The 25,535-nt window shown below is 46.0% G+C and overlaps 1 protein-coding gene across 1 annotated transcript; it reads right to left on the bottom strand.

Annotated features, from left to right (window-relative positions):
* Positions 1-946: 946 nt before the first annotated feature.
* Positions 947-20,315, bottom strand: SHH (sonic hedgehog signaling molecule). The gene is made up of 3 exons (XM_075922756.2): positions 19,753-20,315; positions 14,288-14,549; positions 947-5,705 (listed from the first exon to the last, which is right to left on the bottom strand). The coding sequence occupies exons 1-3, from the start codon at positions 20,059-20,061 to the stop codon at positions 5,002-5,004; spliced, it is 1,275 nt and encodes a 424-aa protein (XP_075778871.1). The 5' UTR covers positions 20,062-20,315; the 3' UTR covers positions 947-5,001.
* Between the last annotated feature and the right edge of the window lie 5,220 nt (positions 20,316-25,535).

Genomic DNA, 25,535 nt, shown 5'->3' with positions numbered 1-25,535 from the left:
TCTATGGGTCCCCTATAGCTTGCAGTAATGAGTAAAATAAAATGTTCATTTGTATTTCCTTTCCACTGTAATTGAAATGGATGTCATGCTGGAGCTGCAAACTTGCTATCCAATTATCACCAAACTCAGTTGATTCAAATCTCTCATTCCACTTTAGTATGATGTGAAATGCTCAGGAAGACTGATGCAAATACACATATAGCCTACTAGAACATACAGAGGTGAGAGCTATCCAGACATCATATGTATATAATAAAAGGTGAGAGAAAGACAGAACTTTGGATTTGGGACTGGATTGCCACGAGGAAATGAAATACTTGACATATCTAATTGGTATGTAATGCGGATGTGATCCTGCATTCCTTGTGCACCCCAATTTCCCTTTGGTTTTGTTTGGTATTCTTGGGATACAAGGATTTCAGAGTTGGATGTTCTGTGAATCATCAGTTAAGGTTAGTGAAAATAAACATAAAATCCTCACGTTATTTAGAATGATGTCTGATGTTGAGTCTGAGGGGCAGTTAGGGGAACACAGACAGTTCTTCATGCACTAGTATTCTATTCTTCTCTTTCTTCCCAGAGTACTTGATGACAAATTGGGGATTTTTTGCACAGCCATACAGTATTTCACATGTAAATATTATGCAGGCTGCCTGTGTATTAAATGGGGGAAAAGAAGGTTCTCATAGTTGCACCAAATGGCACACCTAGAATTCTTTTCTTGTTTGAAATGAGTCATAAGCGCCATTGCACCTCCAGTGAAAAATCACACTGATGCATAATATTTGTGTACTTAAGAGAGAGATTTGTAAAATGTGATCTCTCCAAATTCTGCTTCATATGTTCTAAGGGGAAAACACCCAACTAGTTGAAAGTATGTGATAGGAATGCTGTCACATAACAGACATTTCAGGAAGTCTCTGTAATTTCTTTAATTATTCAAACAACAGAGCACAAGGATAATAACTTCAAGTACATTCTTATACATTATTTTAACAGTAATAGAGATGTATTTAGTCATAAACTATTCTGTAGCCACCACTATTTGTACATTTTATACAAACTATTGCCATACTCAGACCCTGAAAATGGACTTTTATAGTTCCTAAACTTTTTGCACAATGTTAAGACAGTAGATCCTTCATACGAGAGCTTTAGTTATAGATTCTTTGTTGATCCATCTTACAAAGCACTTCTAATGCATATGATGGAGAGGTATTCAGGACATAAAGCTCTGAAGGTATTATTAGGAGACGTAATAAATGGATTGTGAAAGGGGAGTATATTGTCATTAGGAATATGTGCAATGAAAACACAGCACAGTGCTTCGTCACTTGGCTAAAATAGTTGATCCTAACAACACAGCATCTTAGTGGCTCTCACACTGCAGTGCTCTGAGCTCTTCTTGGCCTTTTGGCCATGATCAAATGCAGCAACATCTGGAGACTATGTCCTACCCTTTCAGGAAAATGGGCTGTGATCTAGTAAGTCTTTTTCAATCCTAGCAGTTATGATTCATGGTACAGCCTCAGACACAATCATGCCTTATGTTCAATTGCCTGCATCCCTGAACACTGTAACAGTGTGAACTATGAGAAAGCACAGTCTTTAACATTGCCATTGCCACATTCTAACAGTACAGGCCTTACAAAATCCCAGCTGCTGGCCACAGATACTGGTAAGAGAGGACAGATGCCCAGACTCTGCCACATTAAGGACAAAACTCCAAAAAATTCAGACTCATTTGCTTTGAGATCATATTTTACATACCCAGAAATATCACCATTCTGAGCTCTCAGAGTTTATAACCCCAGATGTATTAGCATAAACGAATGGCAGAGAGTTTACAACCCTAATGGCTTTGACACAGCATGGCCTGAACTGAGAATGACTTTACAAACCCAAGGCCATCTCTTGTAAGGCCAGGCAGTTTACAATCCCAAGCAATATCCCACTCTGGGGTGGCAGGCAGTTTACAACCCTGACTGACCAAACTCTGAAGGCTGAATACATAACTGCATGCACAGGCTGTCTGTGAGATTAAAGTGATTACAGCCTCAGCCACTGCCATTGTCTGGTCATAGAGTGATTATGTGTCCAGAAACTTCCACAAATGGAGTCCTTACAATTCTAATACTGATCCATTTTGAGCTGAAATTCATTATGGTCCCAGAGAGGGAAAATGGAATCTGCAGCCCCGGATATGGCCATCGTCTGAGCTCAGAGTGACTAGGCACTGAGGTAAGACAGTTTACAAACCATAGATTTTATCCTACTTTGAGCTCAAGGAGATTGTTGTCTAAGCGCCTGATCAAACTCCCATTAAATTCAATGAAGAGACTCCCTTTGACTTCAGTAGGAGCTAGATCAGGCCTCAAACCAGCACCACAAATGGCGGGCCAAAAGCTTGAATCCCCTCCCACAAAGATGACTGTATTCTGACACGGGTAGTTCACAGTTCCAAGACACTGTAACGCTCTGAGCACAAAGAGCTTACACACCAAGGTTCTGTAATCCATGTCATGACAGAACACACAATCCCAGACACTTCTGAGGGAAAAGAGGTCACAAACCCAGACACTGTGGGAGGACAGAGAGCACATCCAATTGTCAATGAATTGTAGATGATGTACACATGATCAGAATTTGGCCATGACAACTTACTACTGCTCCAGAAATTGACTCATTTTTAGCATAAAAAATTATGAACCACCTCCTCCTAAAACTGCCACATTACATGAGCCTGAAAGCCCAAGCAGACATCTTGGAAGACTGAGTGCAAGGTAGTTGCTTTCCAGCTTAGTGGAGGATGTTGCTAAACTTCTGGAGCAAAATGGTAACTTAAGTATAATCATCCTAACTATAACCAAAACTGAAGAAAAAGTGAAAAGGCATTCAAGGAAAGTCTCCCTTATGTCGTGTTATTATCTGATGCATGCACATACTGTTTTGCAAAATTTTTAAAATAGCAAAATTTCCTTTGAGGTGTAGGGAAGTTATCACAAAATACAGCAGAACCTCACTAACTGGCACTTTGCTAATTAGCACAAGACAATTCTCACGCAAAGCCTGGTAGTCATACCCGGATCCTTAGCAAAGATTTCATCTGAGTACGGTGATAATTACTCAGATTGCATGACTAATTTTATAGAATACATTTACTAAAATAGTGTGAAGTATCATAAATAGTTGTAACCGAATAGTGCATCCGAATAAGTGAACAAAATATATTTGGTGATTCAAGATCCTTGATTTTTGTATATTGTGTTTTATTCTGTTACTTGTTGATTTAAAAAAAGCTCCAAATCCTGTATCTTTACTCAGGCAAGAAAGCCACTGAAATCTGTTGGCCAGATTCTTTTTTTCAGCTACAGCAGCATGAATCCAGAGTAACTCATTGAAGTTGGTGTAGTTGCACCAGATTTACATCAGTTTAGAAACCAGTTTCCACAAATTCATTGAAGTCACTACAACTCTTCATGGGCACCATGGTTACCTTGCAGATTAGCTTTCCGTAAAGTCCAACGTACTGCTCCAATAACTCAATGGAAAGACTCCCATTGCCTTCTGTGGTCTTTGAATGAGTTCTCAAGTGAATACAGAATCTGGAACAGCAGCACTTTACCTGAGAAAGTGGCAAGATTTGGTCCAGACTGCAATAATCCAAAATGCCTCTGCCAGTCACTAGTGCAAATAAGTGAGGTTCTACTGTTACTACAACAAAACTGAGATTTTTTCAAGAGCTGATGTGATGTATTTGGTTACTTCCTTTAGCAGAATTCAAAGTATAAGCATCACAGCTAAATACAACAATGGGCATTTCTTTAGGTATCATGTTTTCTAAACCAATAAACAAAAAGGAAAGAAAAAAGGGATGCACCAGGAACTCTTAGTTATTATATACTAACCAGACTGTGCATGGCACATTTTATTTCTATAAAACTATTAAAACTATTACAAAATATTCAAAAATACATTTTAGTAAATTTACAGCAGTTATTTCTCAATTTATTAATGCAAAACATCCTTTTTCCCCCTCTGTACAAACTACCCTCTCCATGTCACAGAATCAACGCCATGTGCGCTTTTTAAAAAATATTTTCTAATACATTTCTTTCTTTCTTTTTGAAGTTAAAAATAACAAAGTTTTTGTCGTTATGTAAATAAAAAGTTTGTGTAACAGTCTTGACTTCCAAGAACATGGCCAAATGGTGTTTTTACAAAGCAAAATATTTAAGAAACATGAAAAACAATACAGGAAATGATGTTACATTTGAAACTATTTAAATTAAAATAATATATTCTCATATTTTACACTATTTCAAAAAACGAAATGTGATTCAGTTAAGTATTGATCTCTCAAAAAAATCTAATTTACAATTCTGTGTATAAAAATATAATTTATGGACCCCATGAAGTTTGTCTTTTTTTGATTGTGTTTAGAATTGCTGAAAAGAAGGAGCAATGGAGGGATGGGAATTTTGCTTTCTGAAAGTCAGGACACAGCCTGCCATGTAGAAAAATAGACTCTGTGCAGTTTTGCTTGGCCTCACAAAATAATGTTTTCCCCTGTGAGTGCAGTTCAGGTGATAATAAATTATCAAAGAAGCTTCTTAAGGCTCTTGAAGGTCCGGTTCATATCTTTTTTTAAAACATCTATTCAAAATACCAAACAAATAAATATCCAGGAGAGGAGGAAAACCAAAACAACAACCAAGAGAACGGAACCAACTCCCCCCTCCCCAACAAATAAAAATATATATAATATATATATTTATAAACTAAACAGAACAAAACTTCTCGGGGTCTTTGTTTTCCTTAAAGTCTACTTTGGACTGTCCTACTTTAGTATTATTTTGTCTTAATCCGTGCTCTCCTCTTTGTTTCTTTTTTTCCTTTTCTTTTTCCTGCGAGTTTGTTTATTCCTCTCTCTCTCTGCTGCCTGGGCCGGGCGGTGTGTGGTGGGTGTTGGTGGTGGTGGTGGTGGTGCGGGGGGAGCTCTCAGCTGGACTGCACGGGCACGGCCATGCCCAGCGGATGCAGCGAGTCACTGTCCAGCACCCAGCTGCCGATGCTGTAGAGGAGGCGCGAGTACCAGTGGAGGCCGGGCTCGGGCGGGGCGGGCAGGCTGGCGCTGGGGCAGATCATGGCCAGCAGGGCGTGGGCCAGGCGGAAGGGGGCGAAAGCCCAGTGCGCCCAGCTGTGCTCCTCGATGACGGCGTAGCAAGAGGCCAGCACGCGGTTGATGAGGATGGTGCCCTGGGCCGTGAGCGGGGCGTAGGCCCCCGAGGCCTCCTCCCGCAGGGAGACGCTGTGCACCGCGGCGGGCAGCAGCCGCCGGCCGCCCTCGCCCAGCACGTAGACCCGCTGGCCCGGCCGCACGCGGCTGGCGAAGAGCGCGCGGCGGCGCGGGGGCTCGGGCCGCGAGTGGTTGTGCGGGGGCGCCACGAAGAGCAGGTGGGCGGCGGTGAGCAGCAGGCGCGCCCGCGGCTGCCGCGTCTCGATCACGTAGAAGAGCTTGGGGGCGCCGTGCTCGCGGTCCAGGAAGGCCAGGAAGTCGCTGTAGAGCAGCCGGCCCTGCGCGTCCGCCGCCAGCACGCGGTCCCCGGGGCTCAGGTCCCGCACCCGCTTGGTGCCGCCCTGCTCCAGGTGCACCGTGGCCGAGCCCGGGAAGCAGCCGCCCGACTTGGCGGCCACCGAGTTCTCTGTGCGGGCGAGAGAGGCGCGCGGGTTAGAGCCGGGAGGGGGAAGGAGGGACCCGGCCGAGCTCTCTGCACCGCGGCCCCCTTACACCAACCCCCGCGTCCCTGTCCGCAGCTCCTGCCCGCTCTGCACCCGACCCTTGGCCCACCCTGGACTCTGCGCCCCCGCCCCCCAGGCTTGCTGCAACCCCGCCGTGGGCACCAGGCCAGGTGTTCTGCATCGCAGCCTCTCAGCCCCCGGGCTTGGCTCATTTCTGGTCCCAATACACAATCTCGCCAGGGACTCTTCCCCCCGCCCCACCCACATCATAAAGCCAAGAGCAGTGTCTCTCTGCCCTCCCCCCCCCCATAGAGACAAGGGCAGGGTGTCTCTACCTCTTCCCCCTCCCACTCAAGAGCCAAGGTTAGGGGTGCTTTGCTGCCTGGCTCCCCTCACCCCATTGTCAAGATTAGGGTTTGTTTTGCCTCCCCCCAAAGTCAGGGGCTCTCTACACCCAGTCTGCCATCTTCTGGTCCATAAGACCTACATTCCCTAGCCAGGTGTACTCAGCATCCTTCTCCTCCCCACATCCCTTGGTTATGGGGTGTCTGCATTCCTCACCTCAGATAATGAGTTTCAGTGCACATATTTATTGCAATGGCTTGTGCATGCCACCTTTCCTGCCCAGGTTAGGAACTGTGAACTCTCCTCTCTCTTAGGAGTTTGTTCAAACCCCCTTCCTCCATGAATAGTAGTTCCTAGAGGCCCCAAGGCCCCATTGTGCTAGGTACCATACATACAGGTCACCAGAGGCTGTCCCTGCTGGAGGAGTTCAGAGTCAGAGAGTATGTCTACACTACCACCCTAGTTCGAACTAGGGTGGTAATGTAGGCAACCGAAGTTGCAAATGAAGCCCGGGATTTGAATTTCCCGGGCTTCATTTGCATAAAGCCGGGCGCGCCATTTTTAAATATCCGCTAGTGCGGACTCCGTGCCGCGCGGCTACACGCGGCATGGACTAGGTAGTTCGGACTAGGCTTCCTAGTCCGAACTACCGTTACTCCTCGTGAAACGAGCCTAGTGAAAAATGGCAGCGCCCGGCTTTATGCAAATGAAGCCCGGGAAATTCAAATCCCGGGCTTCATTTGCAACTCCGGTTGCCTATATTACCACCCTAGTTCGAACTAGGGTGGTAGTGTAGACATACCCTGATTGGGTAAGACAGTTAAAATCTTGTCTAGAAAAGTGCTTCCCTTTCACTACATTAAGTATTAAAAATGATCTTGTGAAAGTGGTGCAGGCCCCCTTGTAGCTGCACTTACAGCCATACTAGGTCAGAGCAATGATCCAGCCTGTATCCTATTTTCAGATAGTGGCCAATCCCATTGCTTTAGAGGAATGAATGGAACAGGCAATCAGCCAGCTAACTCAATACAAGCTAACTCACTTAAACCAGTGTAAAGGTTTATACTAGATGGGGGGCGAGATTGGGTAGTTTAACTGGATCAGTTTCAAAATTGATTTCGCTTTATCTGCAGAGGAAAAATTGTTCAAAATAGCTATTGTGGGATAATCTACTCTTCAATAACTACTCCAAAATAGCTCCCCATGTGGACACTACTCTGGAAAAAGTTACTTTATTCCTGAATTAGGGCACTTCCAAAGTGGAGATGTTATTCTGGAATGAAATCACTTTAATTCTGCAATATATCCATGTAGAATAGTTTCTGCAAGTCAATTTCTGGACAAGTCCATAGTGATTTGTGCACTTTTAAAATGTAGGGTGACCTAGCTGCACTGCTCAGGACTATGAAAAATTCACACCCCTGAGAGACAGACTTACCCTGACATAACCCCCGGGGATAGATGCTGCTAGGCTGGGCAAGTCTACGTTACAATGCACTACATCCTATGAAACTGTGCTGTACTGACAGAGGAGCATGCTCTGGTTGGTGTAATTACTCCACTTTGGTGAGAAATGGAAGCTACCTCAGCAGGACTCGCTCTGGCTATGTCTAGACTACAAGCCTCTTTTGAAAGAGGCTATTTTGAAAGTATCCTTTGAAAAAACCTCTTTTGAAAAAGAGCATCTAGACTACAACCAGTACTTTCGAAAAAGTGAGCCACTTTTTTGAAAGCACCAAGGCAGTCTGGATGCTCTCTTTTGAAAAAGCCCTGTTTGCACTCAAGAACGCCTTTTTTCGAAAACGGCGAGAAGTCCTGTGGCACTTTATAGACTAACTGAAGTGTTGGAGCATAAGCTTTCATGGGCAAAGACCCACGGCTATTCCTCTGATACTTTTTTCGAAAGAGCGCTTTCAAAAAAAGGTGTTCTTCCTCATAAAATGAGGTTTACTGGGGTTGAAAAAAATGCTGTGTTCTTTTTATTTGATTTTGAAAGAACTCGGCGGCAGTCTAGACACGGAAAGTTTTTTCGAAAAAAGGCTACTTTTAAAAAAAAAAACTGTAGTCTAAATACACCCTCATGCTTTTTTGCTGACCTAACACCAGTGTGGACAGTGCAAAACTTGTGTTGTTCAGGAAGAGGGGGCTTTTTCTCACCCCTGAGTGATGTAAATTATAGCAACTTAGGTGGTAGTGTAGAGCTGCCCTAGATGGAAGAATTCTGTGAATTTAGCTGCTGCCTCTCAGACTATATCTACACTGCGGTGGGGATTGGCTCACTGAGACTGATCCACCAGTAGTCAATTTAGCAGGTCTAGTGAAGATCCACCAAATAGACTACAAATCACACTCCAGTTGACATCATGACTTTATCAGAGGCGAGAAGCATAAGGTAAATTGATGGGAAGTTTTTCCCATCAACACCCATGGTGTAGAACCTGTAATAACTCAGCCTAAGGTATGTCCACTCCAGCTGCATTTTTCATGTAGCTGGAATTGCGTAGCTTAGGCTGACTTTCTGCTGTAGTAGAAACATGGGCTCAGAGTGGTGGATTAACTACAGCTCTTCTGTCACTTATCAAGTGTCTACACTTTCCATAGCTGTGCAGGGCAAGTGTATATTTAAAACACAGCAATGGCACAGCTGCTGTGGCACTTCAGTGAAGATACTATGCCAATAAAAGGGAGCTCTCCCATCAGCATAGTTATTTCACCCTGCTGGGAGGCATTAACTGCATCAAGCTCTCCCATCAACAGCACTGTTTATTTGGGGGGTAGGTCAGTATAACTATGTCATGCACGAATGTGAGTTTTCTAACCTCTGGGTGGCATAGTTATATCTATACAGGTCTGTAATGGAGACTAGACCTAACACAGGCGAAGACTGAAGTTTGGGAGGGGAATCAGGCATAGAGAGGTGAAGTGACTGGCTTAATGTCAAATCAAGCATGTCTTCTCTATCTGCCGGATTGACTGGCAGCAGTCGATCCAGCAGGGGTCGATTTACTCTCTCATCAGCTCCGGTACTCCACCAGAATGAGAACCGTAGACAGAGTAAATGGGAGAACATCAGGTGTCGACTTACTGCGGTGTCCTCACTGCAGTAAGTAGATCTAAGTATGCAGATTTTGTAGCTGAAGTTGTGTAACTTAGATCAATGGCCTGCGGTATTGTAGATTAGGCCTAGGTGGTACAGCTGTGCTGCTGTAACATATGTATTGCAGCCACTCTGCTGGCAAGAGAGCGCTCTCCTGGTGGTAAATTAAAATTACCCCCAAAAAGTGGCAGTAGCTTTGTCAACAGGAGAGCATCTCCCTTCAGCAAAGCACTGTCCACACTGGTGCTTTTTATTGGTAAAACTCTTGTCAGTCATGGGGGTATTTTTTTCGCACCCCAGACTTGACAAAAGTTTTACTGATGAAAATGTAGTGTAGACATAGCCTTACGGCTGGCCTACATTGGGAACTTGTATAGATATAGCTACATCTCAGGGTGTGTCTAGACTACATCCCTTTTTTGGTAAAGGTATGTAAATTGGGCACGTCGATATTGCAAATGAAGCCGGGATTTGAATTTCCTGTGCTTCATTTGCATAATGGCAGGCATCCGGGCTTTTTTGGGAAAAAAATGGCAGTTTAGACGCGGATCTTTTGAAAATAAAACCCTTTTTTGAAAGATCCTGTAAACCTTGTTTTTTGAGGAGTACAGGATCTTTCAAAAAGGGGTTTTATTTTTGAAAGATCCGTGTCTAAACTGATGGGTTTTTTTTCAAAAAAGCCCCATTTCGGAAAAAAGCGGCAGCTGCCATTATGCAAATGAAGCATGGAAAATTCAAATCCTGGCTTCATTTGCAATATTGACGTGCCTAATTTACATCCCTTTACTGAAAAAGGGATGTAGTCTAGATGTACCCATAGAGGACAGGTCTACCCTAGACTTGGCAGCTCAGCTTAAGGTACGCAACTCCATCTACATAGAATACATGGCTGGAATCAACTTATCTTAAGCCTAACTTGGTAGCATTCCTCACAGCAAGAGGCCAATGGGAGCAAATGCTCTCATCAGTTTCCCTTACTCATATCAGGAGCAGGAGTACTGGATCCCAATGGGGCACTCTTTGAGTTCAATTTAGCGAGTCTTAACTAGACTTGCTAAACTGAATTCCGGAAGATTGATCGTAGCAGCAACCTTCTTCTGTGGAGTGAAGATGTGGCCAGAGGAATATAAAAAATCTGTGCCCCTGAGGGTACGTCTATACTATACTTCTCTGTCAGAAGAGGAATGTAAATTAGATGTATTGAAAGTGCAAATGAAGCAGGGATTTAAATATCCTGTGCTTCATTTGCATAATGGCGGCTGCCGCTTTTTTTCGAAACAAGGCTTTTCGAAAAAGCTGGCAGTTTAGATGGGGCATTTTCTACAGAAATGCCCCATTTCAGAATATCCTGTACTCCTCAAAAACTCCTCAAAATGTCTAAGCTGCAGGTTTTTTTCAAAAAGCCCCGTTTTGAAAAAAAGCGGCGGCCGCCATTATGCAAATGAAGCTCGGGATATTTAAATCCCGGCTTCATTTGCACTTTCGATACATCTATCGACAGAGGGGTGTAGTTTAGATGTACCCTGAGTGATGTAGCTCTACCAACCTGACTTGTGGGCTAGACAGTGCTAAGGGAATAGAAGAATTATTCTGTTGTCATAGTTACCACTTCTTAGGGAGGTGTAGTATTTACCCCAATAGGGCAACCCCTCCTGGGGGCATAGGTAATATTTACACAGAGGTACCACAGCAGTGCCACTGTTGAATGTTAGGTGTGAAAAAGCCCTTAGTGCACTGACCTATCCACTAGATCTTCCTGCCACTTGCTACTTTAGGAACTTGTGAACTCTCCCCACAGCAGTTTCTGGGCCTTTATGTGAGGATTTGGTGAGGATTCTTTGCAGCTCCTTCCTCTGCTCAGGTAAAAGTCTCTCCCTTCCACACACACATACCATCCAAGAGTCACCATGCAACACTTCACCCTTTCTTCTAAAGCAGGAATATTTGCCTCCCTCCCTAAATCAAAAGTCTGTGCTCAGCCTATGTATGTGTGTGTGGGGGGGGGTGCTCCCCCAGTCCTCCATCTAAGCTTAAAACATCCTCAATGCACAAAGACAAACTAGTCTTTGGTGTTACTCAGAGGGATTTGTTTTAACCAGATGCTAAATTTTGTGGCTCCTGGTTATTCTTGTCACCACTGCCTCATTACTAGTCCTTCAGAGAAACTCTAGCCATTTTTAAACAAGATCAACTTGCATTTATGCATTTGAAGTCTCTGTCCTTGAAAATATTATAATATTTAGAAATGTAAAAGATTTTCAGGCCAGAAGGGACCATTATGACTGTCTAGTCTGCCCTCTTCCATAGCAGGGTCTGCAAAATTCACCTAGTTATTCCTGGATGTTCCTAAACTATATAGTTACATTTTTGTATGTTTGGTTCCACTCATAGTATTTCACTGTAGGAAGGGTATTTGATAAAATTATTTCATTCCTGTTCTCCCCTCTTGACTTCACTGCAGATTTTGCCCAGTAACCAAGTGTGCCAATTTCTAATCCAAGAAATTTTCCTCCTAAAAGTATCAAGACCACAGGTACAGATGTTATTTTTGTGCTTCTGTAGCTGGTGCGTAAGCTATTATGATTTAAATAAACACTTGGAGAGTCTCCTAATGACTTTCTCAGGAAGGACAGGAAGGGTGAAAATTAGAATATTATTGATTTGCTAACGACTTTATCACTTCTGCTTCAGAAATGAAACAGCAAGATCTCCCAGGCCTCTTCACTGAGAACATGGCAACAAACGAGCTATGCGCTTTATGTAGAGTCCTTTCCTAGCAAACTACACCTTAGTACAAGCCCCAAGTAAAGCTCTTGCTTGAGCTTTGTTTGCATATTCAGGGGCTTGATGAATAGATCTAGTAGTGTAGCAACTCTACAAACATGCCAGTGAATTGGCAGAGGTGTGAAAATCTGCTGCTTTGAGCAGTGCTGTTTGGGTTCTCTAATTAAAATCCAATAAAGGATCTGCATTGTCATTCTGATTCATGTAATAAATGCAGACACTCTTGGAAGAGAGGACACTTCCATTTTTTTTCCCAGCTTCTTCTCCCCCCGCTGCCCCCTAACCCTATTTGTTCAGGTGCAGAAACCCTATGTGCCAATTCACACACATACTCTCCAAAAAACCAGGCCCTTCCAAGCACTATTTGCACAGCAGAGCCACTTTTCCAAGACACTCAAGATGTGTATTTGAATTTTAAATGTAGGAGCTTGCTCTAAATACTTGCAGTAGCCCATTATCAATGTCCCTTTTACCACCCCAGCCTCTCTTCTCTGTCCTGATGACAATAATTCAGACCTTGGGGGAAACTTTCTTTGCATTCCAATCTCTGGGATCATACTTTTTGCAAATAGAGATCTAGAGAAAGAATCTTCCTGACTGGAATTATAGGGTTTAATCTTCTCATAAGATTCTCAGTCATGAAATGAGGTTTTGACCATTTGAAATCAGACTGAGCTGGCTGAATTCAAGCCTGCTCTCTTGAAACCTGTGTAGTACAGTCACACGACCCTGCCTGACACACACTAAATATTACCCCAAACCTCCAAGTGTGGGTGGAATTTTAATGAGTAGATTTTGTTCTCTTGGAATTATTTGTCTCCTATGAAATATACATGGAGTTGGATTATGTTGTTCATTTGGAATAAGGTTACTGTGCATCACAGACGGGCACCTTAAGCTGAGCATATCTTTACTATTGAAAAGGACATTTAATATCACTAGAAGCCTAGCCCCTTTGTGGAGATTGCTTTGGTTAAATAAAACGAGCAGATTAACCAAAGCAATACCACGGACTCAATGGAAAGCCTGCATTGGCCAGGAGAAGTGTTACTCTTCATGAGACCAAGAATGTAAAGCTGGTTAAGGGGCCGAATCAGCTCCCAGTAGAGTCAAGGGAAGTCTAACTAACTTCTAAGCAAACAGCTATATTTAGAGAAAGTCATTATTTTCTTTCTCAACTAAGTATTTCTTGACACTTTAAAAGTGTGTCTCGGCTAAACGAGGCTATTAAAATACAGTTTAGATGCTATGCAACAAACACTTAGAGGTGAAAAACCCAGCTCTTTCTGCGAGGCATGTTAACAGTTTTGCTAAAAGCGTCAATTTATGCGCCAGAAATGAAGTTTCAAATTTCGCGATTTATTGCCAGCGAGTTATTCCTTTGTTGAAACAGCATGTGGCGTTGTAAGCACAGGGGAAACAATCCCGGGGCTTCCTAGCGGCTACAGATTAAGCCATGAATGTGAATGGCATTAATTTTCCTTTCTTTTTTCTTTTCCCCTGCGCACGCTAGCGGGTCCTGCTCGCCATAGTCATAGCCATAGATTTGGGCAACCCGCTCGCTGTGTGGAAATGGTCACGATCCTGTGTCTGTGACGCGCGATGTGGATGTAGCTAAATACATGCCGCTGGGGGGGGGGGGGGGAGTTATTTTGCAGAGGTGCTGATCAGTGTGTGTGTGTGGCGGGGGGAGTTAATAGTTTAACAGAGTGGTTGAGTTGGCTGGGATTTTTGCATCCTTATGGTTAATACAGGGCTAGCGCAGTGCATGGCAGGTAAGGTACATGCCCTCCCCCGCGAAGGGCGGGAAAGCGAGGCACCTATCAGCGCGTGCCCAGTTCTCTGCCCGGCTAGTGGGCTTTCCCTGGCCTCTGGGAACTCCAGCCCAGATCTACACGTGCCGCCTAATAGCCCCCTCCTAGGCGAGCAGAGACGCACAGACGAGGCTGGCCCCTCCATGAGACCATGCCCGGTCGTCATGCAGGGCAGAGAAAAGCGGGAGCTGCCGCAATAGCCTCTCCCCCCCCCCCCCTCGCTGCAGAGTCTGGCCCCTTCGTCCCCCCCCCCCAAGTCAGGTGCCCGGCTCTGAAGTAGGAACGTCGGCGCCCCGCCCGTGGCCAGCTTGCGTGTGTGTGTGTGTGGGGGGGGGGGGGTTCCAGTGAAGCTGGCTGCCTCGAGACGGGTTCACACCCCTTGCTGACAGACCTGGATTCCCCCTATGGGCCCAACCTGCCAGGCCTGCGGGGTCCTCCGGCCGTGGGGGGGAGGGGAAAGGGCTTTGCTTGCGGGCCGGCCGCGGCGAGCTCCCGCCGCCCTTACCTGCTTTGACGGAGCAGTGGATGTGGGCCTTGGACTCGTAGTAGACCCAGTCGAAGCCCGCCTCCACCGCCAGCCGGGCCAGCATGCCGTACTTGCTGCGGTCCCTGTCCGAGGTGGTGATGTCCACGGCTCGGCCCTCGTAGTGCAGCGACTCCTCGGAGTGGTGCCCATCTTCATCCCATCCCTCCGTCACCCTCAGCTTCACGCCTGGCCACTGGTTCATCACCGAGATAGCCAGCGCGTTCAGCTTGTCTTTGCATCTCTGCAGGGGCACACAAGGGACACAGATGGCTGGGGCCTTTGCACCCTCCGGCCCCCCAAAATAGCATACGCCCGGCATCTCGAGAGTCAAATGCTGGGACAAGGCAGTAACCTGCGTCCTGAGCCCGCTGCCATTGAAGCCAATGGCCAAACTCCTGGGGGGAAGGATCACCCTGTATATTCGCTGCAAAGGGCCAGGCCAGGGGGTCGAAAGGCTTCCCAGGGACCTTATGGGCAAGCCGGATAGCCTGATGTAGGAAGAAGAGCGAGATCGGGAGAGGAGAAAGTTGGAGCCCGAATAACACGGAGTAAAGGGGCCGAAATATCACTAAACACTTCCAAAAGCTCAGCCACTTTCTTACAGTCTGCAACCTGTTTGAGTGTCAGAAGGAAACCTCGAGCATCGCATGTACTCTCCTTCCACCCCTATGTACGCCTCTCTCTGGGGTGTGTGTGACTGTGTTTTGTAGAAAGCTGAGGTCCAGCTCCACTTTTCAAACCTAAAATAGATGAAGGCGAATTCTCCCAAAGAATACGTGCGTTTCACGCTACTGGGAGCGGAGTAAAGTTTCCAAAAGACAAATACTTGCCATATATCTGGGAATCAAATATTTTCCCCTGGAATGTCTCTCCGGGTCTTTTCAACTTAAGTCTGTGTTGAAAAGGTCCTCAATACATGTTAACAGCCTTTATGTGTTAGAAGGAGTTTGTCCTTCGTAGCTCACTCATTAGAGCCCCTAGACCAGTTTGGGCTAGAAATATTCATCGTGCTTGAAATATACACACGTAGATATAAAAGCAAACCCACACGATATCTCTTAGGGAAAAGAATGAAAAGCGGAGAGGGATCAGGTTGATAGCAATGCTAAAAACCAACAAACCCAGAGGTGTGCTATCGTAGAATAAGAAACCGGGAGTGACAACATGCATTCTTTATTATGGAGTGCCACATTCTTTTAACTCCATAGGCCACTGCCACAGGATTAGCTTTCTGTTTTCTTTACCCAGCTCCTTTCCTTTATGTTTTCCTGTTTTTATGAAATTTATCATGCAGGACCCGGCAATTCTGGGAGAAGTTTTAAGAGATTATGGACAATCTAAAGGTGGAAATGGGGGAGGGGAAAGGCCAGAGAGAGGGGCAACCGAGCAAAGCTACCAAAAATCATAAACTAAGAACAGTTTGGATAGATTCTTATCACACCCGAGAATTTGAAAAGAATATTGCTCTGCATGAATTAACCAGTTCTAGAAAAAGACAACCCACCAACCACATCTACTGGGGATTGGAAACAGCAAGAAACATTACAGGCACAGTTGCAAATGGAGACAATTTGCAGAACTAGAAAAATGCATGTTTCTGGCTGATATTTTGAAAAGGACAAAGCTGTTTTATTTTATGGGTATTGTGTCGGTCAAAGAAATATCGGTATTATGGGTCAAAGAAATATCATTGTCGGTTGAATAAAGCTAAAGCCAAGTGCATCAAGTGGATAGGGATGTTAGGCTTTCTCCAGGACAACTCTCCCCAATACTCTTATCACTGTGTAAAACCACACAGCTTCCAGATGGGGAGAAAAACCCTTGCACTATTCCTGCTACACTACTTTTAGGTACGTGACCGGACTGCTTAACCGGAAGGCTCCAGTGGGTGTTTTCCAGCCATAAAGAGATACCCTGGCACTACTGCGGTGGCAGTTAAATAAAAATGTCCTGGCGAGCCCACCTTGGACTCCGTGGGCGATTGCTTCATGTGACTTAACGTTTTTATGGAAAGAGCTGGTTGGTTGGTCTTTAATGCAGTGTTAGCCTAGGAAAAGCAACAAACCATAGGGAAGTTTAGCTTGTGAATTTCTCTCTCACGGGCACCAGACCGTGTGTGTCTTTCCATTGTTTTACAGAATAAAAGGCGAAACATTAAATGTTTTAGGCCGCTGACAAGGAAAAAACCCCTTAGTTGCACTGCAGTCTAAACCCAGGGTACTTTATAACTGAGAAAACAAATAGGGAGGAGAATAGAGGAGGCAGGGTTGCTATTCCAGCTCCTTCCCCTATAAATATTAGCTAAAGTCTTTCTGGCAAAATAAAGGGGAAGGGACGACCTATTAAAGGACTTTCCTTCCTTTTATACTGGCTGAGCTGGCTTGTCAGAGTCAAAAGCCGTGAAGGCCAGACTATTTATTAATTCATTGGGTCGTGTGCCACAAATCAAGCCCAATTCTGTTCAGCCACCGTGAAACGCAGCAGGGCTGCCTCGACTAACGCTTTGTGTGGAGGCAAAGTTGTTCAACAAGCCCTCTCCTGCCAGCCCCTAATCTCTTCACAAATGAATTGCTTGAAGGAAACACTTAACAGGTACCTGTCAATGTAAACAACCTGGTGGGCTTCCCAAATGCCAAGCTGAGCTCCAAATGCCTCACATCAGGCCCCGGTTGTGTGGCACTAGATTTTTGTTTTATTTCATACAAATTCCAGCTTTATCATCCTGACCTGGCCCCCTTATCTCTTTCACAAATCCGGCCAATGGTTGCTCTGCGTGTGTGTGTACGGGGCGGGGAGGGGCGGGGGAGCATTCAGCAAACTGCTGTTGTCACCTGCAAAGTTAAGAACCTGACTTACCTAGCTCTGTTTGCGTTTTTTCCCCCTCTCTTAAGTTAATATTAACTAGCAGCTAATGCATTCAGCAACGATTCTGAAAGTTTAACAATTCCATTCAGGGAAGATCTTTCCATGGTCGAAGGGCTTGTGAAGCAGGCATTTAAAGGCTTGAATTTAACAGAACAAGAGGTTGCTGATTGAGAGAGGAAGAAAGAGATTGGCCAGGCTCATTGTAGGATTGCAATATGAGGGAATTCTGATGTCAGCCGCAGCTTCCCACCACCTCCCTACAATATCGCTATTGGAAGGCCCACGAGCAATCCCCCCGCCAACCCACCCCGAACATTGCTCTAGGATCACTGCTGTTCAGTTACCCCATGGCCTCCCTCCGCAGCCCCAGCCAGGGTTATGAGATCACTTCTGTCCCTTTCCTCCCCTCCCCCAATATCATTATGCAATCATCGACGTCCCATTATCCTTTCCTCCCCTCTCTTGCCCACCCTGTCCCCAAAGGGTGTTCAGTGAGGAAGCTGCTGCCAGACGTCGCTCTCTTATTTTTGGGTGGTACCTAAGCTGTGCTGCGGTGTTACTCCCACCCCCAGCCCCTTTTCGTGGGTGAGGAACAAGAAGAGTCACTGAAGGAAAAAGTATTTGTTTTCGTTTCGTTCGTCTGAGGGAAGTTGACAGAAGGTCAGAAGTTCAAATGCTGCCAGCTATTGCAGCGAGAGTGGCAAGCCATGTAGAAGGCTCTGTATTCCCAGGGAAGGGCAGCTAGAGAGACGAGGCACATCCAAGGCGGCAGTAGAGGAGAAAGGCGACACTACAATACATGCTGGGGTCTCTTCTCTCCCCCCCCTTCAGCCCATCCTTCTCTTAAAAATCTACCCTCACACATTTCCCCTTCTTTTCTCCATCTCTTTCCCTCTGTATTTCAATCTACGTCTCCCTTCTACACCTAAGCTTCATTTGCTCTTTCATGAGTCTGATGTGTGTGTGTGTGTGTGTGTAATTACACACAGGCACACACACAAAAGCACGTCTTTTTTTTCCTGGGGCTTCCTAGCAGCAGCAGCAGCAGCAGCATTTGCCGTATTAAAAAGGATACAAACTGAAATCCTAGCCGTTGCGATCGATAAAAGAGGAGTAAGTGGAGCTGAAAATGCGAGATGTGTCTGACTTAGCGCACAGCTAACACTGTCTTGCATCTTTTCAGCAAGGGAGGATGACCGAGGGCTATAAGAGAGGGACTGGAGCTTACAATGCCTGCACAACAGTCGCCAGCCACCCCCTCTCCGTTGCCTTTCTTTTGCGTTAGAAGGCGAGATTAAAGCTGCTTTCGAATTGGACTGGGAACTCTCTACACAACACGCTCTGCACCGGGGCCTGTGCATATTTAATTGAGGCTCGCGCTTCTATCTGGCAGAGGCGCGCGCGTCAACACTCATAGGTACAGTCAGATTTAAGGTGGTCGGGCGGAGATTGGAGAGGAGACAGGTCCCGCACCTAAATTAATCTAGTAAACGTGCGGAAAATCAGGCCGAGGCAAAGTGGAGACTTTAGGAAATTCTCTCCCCCCGCCCCGACACACACGTGATTCTTGCGGCCGAGTTATATTATAGCAGTGAAGGTGGGACTTACAATACATTAAAAGTGGGAAGGGAAATAAAAGCTGTTGACCTATATTTGGAGGAAACCCATTTCCAGTGTCTAGATGACATCAAGATTCCATGTAGTTTCAAAAACTCCTGAAGTGGGAGATTAATTGCTCTCTCCTATCTCTCAGTGAGCCATAATAACAATTACAATGATGTGGCTGTTTGTGAGGGTTTATTTATTTATTTATTTATTTTGCATAAAATGGTTCCGCATTCTGATTCCACTCCCGATCCAATATTTACCCAGCTGTAAACCTTGTGCCATCTGATTTTTAAAACAGAAGTGATGCAATGCTAATTAAGTTGCAAGTCCCTCCCATTTGGAAGTACCAGAGCATTGGTGGCGAGCATCCTTAAAGAAATATCAATATATTTACGCTCTGATGGTCACAATTGCAAAGGATGGTTTTGCAATACAAGCTATAAAATACAGAAACAGGAGAGTAATGGTCGATTGGTCTTCAGCTGCCTTTGGGGAGTGCAGGACTCCAGAGGGATTAAATTTAGAACCCGCTTGCAAACAACAATCACGAAGGGTAATAAAATAAAATACAAATAAAAAAGTCAGCAGCTGTACCAACCGAGGGCTGCATTTGTAATAATGAAAGAGTAGGCTGGCGGTCAGTAGACACTTGGGGTCCTCTTAGCTGTATACAATTCGTTTGATCAAAGTGCAGCCTTGGGGACAAATGCAAACAGAAATCTCTAACCAAGTTACAAGGAACGCCATGGCAAGGTTATAATGGTAAGTATTACACAAGCCCCCAACACATATGTATCTATGGCTATATGCGCTGCAAACTTAACTGGACTATTTACATATGAATCTAACAGATGACTTTTTTTAGGGGAGGTAAAAGGTGTCTCAAAAATGCTAAGACAGAGATTTTAATTCATGATTGCTCAGATATACTAAGAAATAAAATATATATATATGTATCTATGTGGCTCTACCTGAGTCATCAGCCTGTCAGCTCCAGTGTTCTCTTCATCCTTAAAAATAATGTCAGGGTTGTAATTTGGGGTGAGTTCTTTAAATCTCTCGGAGTTTCTTGAGATCTTCCCTTCATATCTTCCACTGGCCCCTAGGGTCTTCTCTGCCACATTGGGAATAAACTGCTTATAGGCTAACGGGGTCAGTTTTTTGGGGTGTCTCCTTTTTCCAATACCCCTGCCTGGTCCACAAGTCAGCCCAGAGGAGACCAAAAGACCGCAGATGAAGCCCACCAACAGAATTCTCGTCAACAGCAGCATTTCGTCCATGGAATCCAATTACTTCAAAGCTCTCTGTGTCTATCCCTGGCTGTCTCTCTAGAGCTCTCTCTTCCTACGTCCTTGTCTGCTTTCGGAATCGTATACTATCCACCGATCCCTAGCAAGACAGGTGTTGGAATGGCAGGCTTTAGGTCGTTGATAACGGAACACATCGGAGTTTGGTCGTGAGACAGCAATCGAGAGACAAAAAGGGTCTGATTTTAATGGTAGCAAGGCTAGAGACGCTTGTGAGAGGAGTCTGCCTTTAGTTCTATATTATAGCTGCTAGAGCCGGGTTCTGATTGGCCAAGGCGAGACAAGCTTGTCTTCTGATGTATTAACCCTCAAAAAGGCAACAAATTCTTGAAAGATTTTTTTTTCTTTTACCTGAAGGGCTTGGAGCTGAAAGGGGTGGAGATAGAGCTTTCTTGGGATAACATCAATTACACGCTGGGGTTTTTTTTTTAACTTTCTTGGCAGAGTGGTACATTTGTCAGCAAGAGTAACAGATGTGTCTGTGAAATAAAAATATTAGCTGGCTGCCTCAGTGCATTTCAAGTTTTTAAGGGCGGTTTTAAATAATAAAATAAAATACAATACAGCGTTGTCAATCAAACCACTTTGAAATATAGTCTTTGAGGGGCAAAATAACTAGCCATTTGAAAACTAACCCGTCTCGGTATATCTTTCTTTTTCGGTGAAAAGAAATATTGCACGAAAGCAATACAACTTTTCCAACACGTTTGCTTTTTCAACAGGTAAGTGTCTGACTTGGAGGAGGAAAAAAGTATTTTTTAAAATATAAAACTGTAGTTCCATAAAGTTTGTATGTATAACTTTTACACGATGCAGTTACAGTGTAGAGAGATGTTAAGTGGTACTTTATTATAAATCAACATAAAATAATAAAATATTGTACCGCAAGAAAGAAACAAGCAGTGAACTGAGAGAGAGAGAGAGAGAGAGAAGGAGAGAGAGAGAGAGAGAGAGAGAGCAGACGCTCATGTCCTCAGCATGTTGGGACTCTATTCTTTGTTTCTTTGGTCTAACTCTAAGAAGTGCATTTTAAGCCCTTGTACTTTCTTGTGGGGTGTCATTAAGTTTTTAGAGAAGCATAGTATTGAAAGCATCCGCAAACACAATTACCAGAGATCGATCCAAGTAAAGTGAATGGAAAGGGGATAAGTTTAATGTTAAATTAATTGTTATCTCATGCAGCGTGGCAAGTGATGTCTTTATCCCGATCTCCAAAAGCGACTAATCAGACAAAGGTGTTGAGAGACGAGCAAAATCGCAGAGAGATGGGGCTGATAAAGCAGGTTAGACAGAAAAGCAGAGTCCCACTATGAACAAACACTTCTGTTTCTGTAAAGAGCTCATTTGCTTTTACTCCAAAGAAAATATATTTTGTCCAGGAATTTAGAAACTTTAAAGAATTTTTGAAAGAGTTCTTTAAAATCCTAAGCGACATGTTGAAATAATTCAGAAGTTCTCCTCAGGAAAAAATCCACTTTATTTTAAAAGATAAACTTTGTGGGACAAGGAGTACATGGAAATTTTCCAGTCTGCGGCATAACTAAGTTACAATCAACTTAAATTGTGTGAAAATGGACTTTACAAAACTAATATAGTTGTAAGTGCTAAAAAGTTTTCTGTCCGAAGTTGTAACAAACAGAAATGCAGAATTTTCAGAGAACTGTTCATAATTTTCCTTTAGACACTTTTTAAAGCTGAATGAACCCCTTTTAAAACTGACAGACCGATTTCAACCTGTGATATTCCCCTCACCCTAAAAAGTATTCATTATTTTTACTACTTCATCGATTTTCCTTTTCCATTGTTAAACTTGGAATCTGGAAAGATTTACCTTTTAACTTCTCATGGAGAAGCAACTTAGTTTAAGAAACAAGTTGTACAGCAGCTACATACCTGCTTGATAACTATTTTTTAAACTAACTTCTCTCTCTCTTTCTCTCTCTGTGTGCCAAGATACAGGGAATATGTAACGTATACAAAAAAAAAGTGTATATTCTTTTGATGTGGTTGCCTCAAACAACATGACTAGATGTAACAGCTGATTAGATAATGCCAGGGTGTAAATACTATTCCTAACGGTGGGGGATATTGCAAATCCTTTATTCCCTTTCGCCATACCCTCCCCATGAAAGATGATCGATACACCAGTTAGTAAATGCGTGGACACTGCAATGATGAAGTTTAGAATAAGGATAAACACCCTCATTATCAGATTGCCATATGTACAAAGCAGTCACCCAAAGATTAACAGGAAAGGAAACGCAAAGAAGGAATTAATTACATGCAAGCAATAAATGCATGGGGGGAGAAAAGGGAGAAATCAAGAAAAGTTGTAACTATGGGAAGCTTAAAATCAGCCTGCTATCAAATTAGATGTGAAAGAAAGCAGAGCTATGGTTTCTGGGTGTATCTGGTCAGTTTCACTTAAAGTCTATGGCTACCAGCTGTACTTTCTGATGAGCCAGTAGAGAAATGAACGTGAATGCAAACGGAAGGTTATTTCTTTGGTAGGAGGGGGGCAGACTCTCTTCACTTCAGCCTTTGTGCCTTAATGATAAATTTTACATGCCTCGATAACACTAGTTTGTGCTGTTACTAAAATTACATCTTTTAAACCACAACTTCTAAAGAAATACTAGGGATAAAGAGTCAGGAGCACATTTTTACCCGCTGTGCCAAGTTTTTTGAGAATATAATTTCTGTGCTTGATCTATGTGTACGTGTGTGCATTTAAAAATACCACTATTCGGGCAACGATGCCCTCTTTGGGAGAATTAATCGCTCTATCCTGGATTTAAAAAAAAAAATCAGTGTTGAGTCCAGTTGTCTCAGAAATCCGAAGCTCTCTTGGTTTTTTTTTTTCTTTTGTGAAAGAATCTTCCCTTCCTCAAACAAACGGATCGGGAAAAGCTGCCAAGCCTCAGAAGGGAAAGATGCAGACCCTGATCCCTCTGCCTGCAGGTCCCTAGCCACCAGACTGCTCCTGGCTTCGCCTCCCACGTGCACAAAAGGCCACAAAGGCTACTCCCTCCGCTGCCTGCAGGTCCCCAGACACAAGTCAGCTCCTTCCTTTTGCGTGAGAGTCCCATCGAGAAAAGATTACTCCCTAGGTCCCCAGATGCAAGACAACTCCCTTCCTCTGCTTTCCGGTCCTGGACACAAGGTTCCTTCCTTCTTCCTCGAGGCCCAGCAGACATAAAAATGTCCCCACCTTGAGGTCCCAGACGCTCCCCCCTCCCTTCAGGTGCCTAATGCCTCTGTTCTCCATGTACAAACCTACTCCCACCCTCTCTTTGCCTTCAGATCCCAGGCCACCCCTGAACCCACTCCCGAACTCTTTGGATAAAGCACAAAGCAGGGCTCGCTGCTGCCTTGTATCCGGGCTGGCTCTGTCTGCACCAGCCTGCGAGGAGGCTCCGGACACCCTCTCTGAGTCCCGGCACTTTGTCTCCAACACCCACCGCCGCATGGCTCTGTCTGTCACATGCGGAGCCTCAGTGCACGCCTGGCGTGCCCCTCCGACCTGCAACCCCAGCGCCGCGCCCTGCGGGTCTCTCTCCGCTTGCAGCATCCCCGCCAGTGCCCGTCTCTCTCCAGCCAGCCCTCTCCTTTGCGGTGTCTCTCCTCCCAGCTGCCAGTCATCGCTCCCCCCCGCCCCACGCCTAGGCAGCGCAGCTCCCGGTTCCTTCAGCCTCCCTCTCCAACTTCTCCTTCCCACGCCCAGCACAGGAGCCGGTGCAGCGAGCAAAACTACAACGGTCGCAAAAACGGAGAGTAGCACTTTCTGCCTATACACCGGCCGGAGCCTCGCCCAGATTCTCCCAGCGCCTCCCCACAAGGGGAGATGCTCCCCGCCCTCGGCGCCTTTCTCTCCCCATCACGTCCCGGGCCCGCTGCTGGATGCCAGCCCTGCCCTGATGCTGGCACAATAGGAGAGTCCTTGTCAGCGGCGCCTTTCCTGCCCGCCCTCTCCTGGCACATCGGTGCCTCCGATCCCCTGTCACAAAACCGGTCCCTCCGCTTCCGCCTCACCCCCGGCTCACAGCAGGGCCCCCAGGCCCAGGGCATGGACCCGTCCCCGATCCTCTCCTGTGCTCGGCAGGACCCCCCCACCCAGGCCACACTGGGACAGACAGGCCACCCCACCCCCAGATACACTGCAAGGCGCCCCCACACCTCCCAGACACAGGGCAGGGTGCCCGCACACCCCCAACACACGGCAGGGTGTCCCCACATCCTCCAAACACATGGCAGGGTGCCTCCACCCCCAGACACAGGAAGGGTGCTCCCCACACTCCCAGACACACGGCAGGGCCTTCCTCACTCCCAGACACAGACAGGGTGCCCCCCCCCACGTCAAACACATGGCAGGGTGCCCCATGCCCCCAGACACAACAGGCGCCCCCCAACTCACAGCAGGGTGACCCCACCCCCCAGACACAGACAGGTGGCCCCCCACAGCCTCCCAAGACACATGGCAGGGCCCCCCCGCACTGCCAGATACACAGCAGGGCCCCCCCCCCACACTCCCAGACACACAGCAGGGCCCCCCCCAAATCCCCAGACACATGGCAGGGCCCCTTCACTCCCAGACACACAGCAGGGCCCCCCCAAATCCCCAGTCAGATGGCAGGGCCACCGCACTCCCAGACACACAGCAGGGCCCCCACACTCCCAGACACATGGCAGGGGCCCCCCAAGTCCCCAGACACACAGCAGGACCCCCAAGCTCCCAGATACATGGCAAGGCACCCCAGACCTCCAGACATGGCAGGTGCTAGTTTCCTTGGTGCTTTTCTCACTGTGAGAAAGTTGCAGGGCAGCAGCGGGGAAGGGCTGGCGCTGGCTCCCATAGCTTCACCCAGGGCCTGGTGTTGGGCCTGTTCTTGCATCTGGGGGCAGGGCTGGCTTGGACCTGTCTGATCTCAGTACTCAGAGCGCCAGCCTGGCCCCAGAGATCCTGCTGCCACAAGAGCCTCCTTCGGGTCCCCTCTGCCAAGCACACGGCTGCAGTGCTTCTGCAGGGCTTGGGCTGCAGCTGGGAGCAGAGTCTGGCACCTCTCCCTGCTCCCCTGCCCCTGTGGTATTTCCAGTCCCCCATCCTGAGGGCTCCAGTGCTTAGCAGCACAACTGAAGGCTGAACTCTTGCACTACAGTCATTCCAGAGACCCCCTCACTGCAGGGCTCTGCCACTGCTCGTGCTGCAGGCAGCTCTCCCGGGTCTGGCTCCAGCATGCCAGCCAATGTCCCCGCGCAGCTCACTCCCTCTGGGGTGGGGCTAAGGACTCCTGCTGCCAGCCCCTCAGCCTGCCCTCTCTGTAGCCAATAGCTCTTTTCTCTAATATTCCTTCCAGAAAGCCTATTCTTTTCTCTGGAATTTCTCCCTGCAACTGCAGCTGGCTCCAACCTCTGGGCTCTCTCCATTTTGGAGGCCTCACCTCACAAGC

This window comes from Pelodiscus sinensis, chromosome 2, assembly GCF_052426305.1.
Source record: "Pelodiscus sinensis isolate ZL-2025 chromosome 2, ASM5242630v1, whole genome shotgun sequence".
Classification (NCBI taxonomy): Eukaryota; Metazoa; Chordata; order Testudines; family Trionychidae; genus Pelodiscus; species Pelodiscus sinensis.
This window is presented reverse-complemented; position numbering and strand designations above follow the sequence as displayed.

Bases quoted from the DNA above. Each gene is read 5' to 3' on its own strand.
- SHH (XM_075922756.2), bottom strand. From the start codon at position 20,061: ATGGACGAAATGCTGCTGTTGACGAGAATTCTGTTGGTGGGCTTCATC. The intron at 14,550-19,752 runs GTAGAGCCACAT...GTGCCCCTGCAG, and splicing joins CTGACAGGCTGATGACTCAG to AGATGCAAAGACAAGCTGAA. The intron at 5,706-14,287 runs GTAAGGGCGGCG...TCGCCCGCACAG, and splicing joins CCACTGCTCCGTCAAAGCAG to AGAACTCGGTGGCCGCCAAG.